We start from the raw sequence: 1,396 nt of genomic DNA, 5'->3' as shown, positions 1-1,396 counted from the left end.
TCACACAGACACGCACACCCACACTCACACAGACACAGACTCACACTCTCACACACACTCACACAGACACGCACACACACACTCACACAGACACAGACTCACACTCTCACACACACTCACACACACACGCACACACTCTCACACACACTCACACACACACGCACGCACTCACACACACACACACTCTCACACACACTCTCTCACACACACTCACACTTACGCACACACACTCTTCACACACACTATTAATTCAAACACATCTATGACTTAAAATATAGATGTGTGAGAATGTCCCTTACAGAAAGTACTGCACCGGTACAGTGATGTCATCAAATGGTAACACTTTGATATATCTATATAACATGGTACTGATTAATATATTCATTTGAAAACCATATATCTGCCAAGGTAAATGTCCAAAGTAAAAACTTATTTCTATAGTGTATTTTATTACTTAAGGTGTATGTCAAAAGTGTTTAAGATGACTGCATTATTTTGCTCAATTTAGTTTAAATGTTAATTCAGTTTAGTTTAATAGCGATGTTATTTTTTTATTTTTTCAATATTTTTTTATCATTGATATGCTAATATAGTTTTTGTTAATATTTTGAATTTTATGTTTGTATTTTCAGTTTTCACTTTAATTTTAGTTATGGTAATTTTGTTTTTTGTTGTTTTTATTTATTTATTTATTTTTATATTACTATATAGGTTTAATTTAAAATTTTCATTTTATTTTCATATTTATTTGTCTAGTCTTTATTAATTTTTATTTTAGTCTTAGTTTATTTAGTTTATTTTAATACTTAAACTAAACGAAAATTAGATTGCCTTTGCAACTAGCTGAAATTACGTTAATGTTTTTTATATTTATTTATTTATTTCAGTTAATGTTTACTTTTATTTCAAGTAGCAAAAATGCTTTTGGGTCTTTAGTTTTAATTATTAAATTATAACCCTGTAATAATGACTCTATTGTCTTCTGTGGAGCTGTTTTTCAGCTGAAATTGAGTTTTTTATAATTGATGAATTGTGCAGCATTATCACTATTATTTCTTGTATGTGGTTCTTTGAAACAATCTGTATTGCATGAAGCGCTATATAAATAAAAAAGTTAAGTACAGTATTATGAAATATAATCAGCTGCAGGTTGAATGAAAGTGAAGGTGTTATGTGCTTTTCAGGCTGCTGGATCTGTCCTCTGCTCTGCGCTATGAGGACGTGGACATGAACAGCTGTTTGCTGGAGGAGAGACCCAAACGTGTGGTTCTGCCTGATCAGCTGGAGGCGGAGCCGACCTCTGACCCCTCCACGCGACCCCTATCACCCCCGGCGGAGCTGAGCACGCTCACACACGGCAGCAGCAGCGTGAGTCACACACACACACACATACACA

At 34.2% G+C, this 1,396-nt stretch overlaps 1 protein-coding gene across 1 annotated transcript in view; it reads left to right on the top strand.

Annotated features, from left to right (window-relative positions):
• Positions 1 to 1,368, top strand: part of LOC107687223 (laminin subunit alpha-1-like) — a gene marked incomplete at its 3' end in the record, with an annotated part of 14,853 nt that extends 13,485 nt beyond the window's left edge. The window contains exon 15 of the mRNA XM_016484460.1: positions 1,185 to 1,368. Within this exon, the coding sequence (XP_016339946.1) occupies positions 1,185 to 1,368 (184 nt within the window). The remainder of the gene's footprint in view (positions 1 to 1,184) is intronic.
• Between the last annotated feature and the right edge of the window lie 28 nt (positions 1,369 to 1,396).

Source organism: Sinocyclocheilus anshuiensis, unplaced genomic scaffold (genome assembly GCF_001515605.1).
Source record: "Sinocyclocheilus anshuiensis isolate Anshui unplaced genomic scaffold, SAMN03320099.WGS_v1.1 scaffold5408, whole genome shotgun sequence".
Classification (NCBI taxonomy): Eukaryota; Metazoa; Chordata; class Actinopteri; order Cypriniformes; family Cyprinidae; genus Sinocyclocheilus; species Sinocyclocheilus anshuiensis.
The sequence above is the reverse complement of the archived record's forward strand: the minus strand, read 5'-3'. Positions and strand labels throughout refer to the sequence as shown.